This window comes from Babylonia areolata, chromosome 5 (assembly GCF_041734735.1).
Source record: "Babylonia areolata isolate BAREFJ2019XMU chromosome 5, ASM4173473v1, whole genome shotgun sequence".
NCBI classification, from domain to species: Eukaryota; Metazoa; Mollusca; class Gastropoda; order Neogastropoda; family Buccinidae; genus Babylonia; species Babylonia areolata.
Genome location: NC_134880.1, coordinates 9,857,397 through 9,859,736, shown reverse-complemented (window position 1 = coordinate 9,859,736; position 2,340 = coordinate 9,857,397). Strand labels below are relative to the sequence as shown.

General features: G+C 46.8%; 1 protein-coding gene across 1 annotated transcript in view; it reads left to right on the top strand.

The window, feature by feature from the left end:
- LOC143282574 (sodium/potassium/calcium exchanger 2-like) overlaps window positions 1-2,013 on the top strand; it is an 87,661-nt gene extending 85,648 nt beyond the window's left edge. The window contains exon 10 of the mRNA XM_076588263.1: window positions 1,770-2,013. Coding sequence (XP_076444378.1) covers window positions 1,770-2,013 — 244 coding nt within the window. The remainder of the gene's footprint in view (window positions 1-1,769) is intronic.
- Window positions 2,014-2,340: the final 327 nt, after the last annotated feature.

The following is a 2,340-nucleotide window of genomic DNA, read 5'->3' as shown; positions in this document are numbered from 1 at the left end:
GTCCGTCTCATTCTTTCTCTCTATGGCCATCTGTGTGTGTGTGTGTGTGTGTGTGTGTGTGTGTGTGTGCACTGGAATACTCAGCTCTGTTTAGTGGTATGCATCACCATGCAAATGAACGTGCACTCCTCACGTGCTGTGACTTCAAAGGCGAACGAACGAGGCAGTTTGGGCTTTGAGCGTGGCTCTGTTGTCGTGGTGGAAGCACTGTAGAGATGTGCCTTTGGCTGTGAGGCGGAGAGGAAAGCAGCACACCAGCCACACAGCCAGAGAGCTGATCTCCAGTCCAGATTAAGCTTCGTTTCGTCCAGTGCATTCCGTGGTTTTCCAGCCTCCGTTGTTTTTCATGCAGTGATGTTTTTTTTTTTTTTTGTTTTTTTTTTCTTTCTTCTTCTTTTTTCTTGATGTCCTGGATAGCATTTCTGTGTTGTTTTTGTTGGTTGGATGTTTTGATGTTCTCGTTTTGGCCGTGATGTTTTGTGTTCTGTGGTAACGGATCTTTGGTTTTCTCTGGGGGTGTGGGGTGGGGGTGGGTGCATTGTTCTTGGAATAAGGTTAATATAGAGCAGGGGTTTGGTGGGGGAGAAATGTGTGTGTGTGCGTGCGTGCGTGTGTGTGTGTGTGTGTGTGTGTGTGTGTGTTTTGTGTGTTTTGTGTGTGTGTGTGTGTGTGTGTGTGTGTGTGTGTGTTTTCCTCAACATAATATAAAAGATTTGATTCCACAGAACTCTTCCTCTTCCTCCTCCCCCTCCTTCTCCTCTTCCTCCTCCTCCTCCTCCTCCTTTTCCTCCTCCTACACCTTTTTTTCCCTCATTATAATATAAAAGATTTGATTCCACAAAACTTCTCCTTCTCCTCCTCCTCCTCCTTTTCCCTCAATTTTTGATTCCATAGAACTCCTTCTTCTCCTCGGCCTCCTCCTCCCTCTCCTCCTCCTCGTCCTTCTTCTTTTCCCTCAATAGAATTAAAAGTATTGATTCCATAGAACTTCTCTTCCTTCTCCTCCCTTTCCCTCAATAGAATATAAAAGTTTTGATTCCATAGAACTCCTTCTCCTACTCCTCCTCCTCCCTCTCCTCCTCCTCCTCCTCCTTTTTCCCTCAAAAGAATATAAAAGTTTTGATGTCATAGAACTCCTCCTCCTCTTCCTCCATAGAACTCCTTTTTCCCTCAATTTTTCATTCCATAGAACTCCTTCTTCTTCTCCCCCTCCTCCCTCTCTTTTCCCCTCAATAGAATTAAAATCATTGATCCCACAGGACTTCTCTTCCTTCTCCTTCCTCCTCCTCCCTTTCCCTCAATAGAATATAAAAGTTTTGATTTCATAGAACTCTTCCTCCTCCTCCTCCTCCCTCTCCTCCTCCTCCTCCTTTTTTCCCCTCAAAAGAATATAAAAGTTTTGATGTCATAGAACTCCTCCTCCTCTTCCTCCTCCTCCTTTTCCCTCAATTTTTCATTCCATAGAACTCCTTCTTCTTCTCCCCCTCCTCCCTCTCTTTTCCCCTCAATAGAATTAAAATCATTGATCCCACAGGACTTCCTTCTCCTCCTTTTCCCTCAGTAGAATATAATAAAAGTTTTGATTGCACAGAACTCCTTCTCCTCCTCCTCCTCCTCCTCCGTTTCCCCTCATTAAAGTATACAAGTTTTATTTCCACAGAACTCCCTCCTCCTCTTCCACCTCCTGTTTCTTCTCCTGCTGCTTCTCCTTTTCCCTCAACAGAACATGAAAATGTTTCGATTTCTAATTTCCGTTTTCTTGCATACAGGCTGCCCATTCCCTGGATCCTGTACGGGGCCATCAACACGGGTGACCCGTACAACGTAAACAGCAAGGGTCTGATGTGTTCCATCCTACTGCTGTTTGGCATGCTAATCGCCATCATCACCTGCATCGCCATTTGCAAGTGGAGCATGAGCAAGCTGCTGGGCATGGCCATGATGGTGCTCTACGCCATCTTCGTTACCGTCAGCGTGCTGCTGGAGCTGGAGATCATCGGCTGCATCCTCTAGACACGGGGGTCCCCCCCCTGGCCCCCTCCAACTCCCAGGCAACAAATACGTGTGTCTTCAGAGCTACACTTCCACACAGACCACGTCAACAACCTGTGTCATGTAGACAGACAACACCTCCACACAGACAACATCAACAACCTGTGTCATGTAGACAGACAACACCTCCACACAGACACCATCAACACCTGTGTCATGTAGACAGACAACACCTCCACACAGACCCCTACCCACCCCCCCACCCTCCCACCTCCAACTCTTAAGTCGAGGTGGTGTCAGCTGTTGTTGCAATCTATGTCAGTTGGCAGATTATCTATGGCTCAGTGT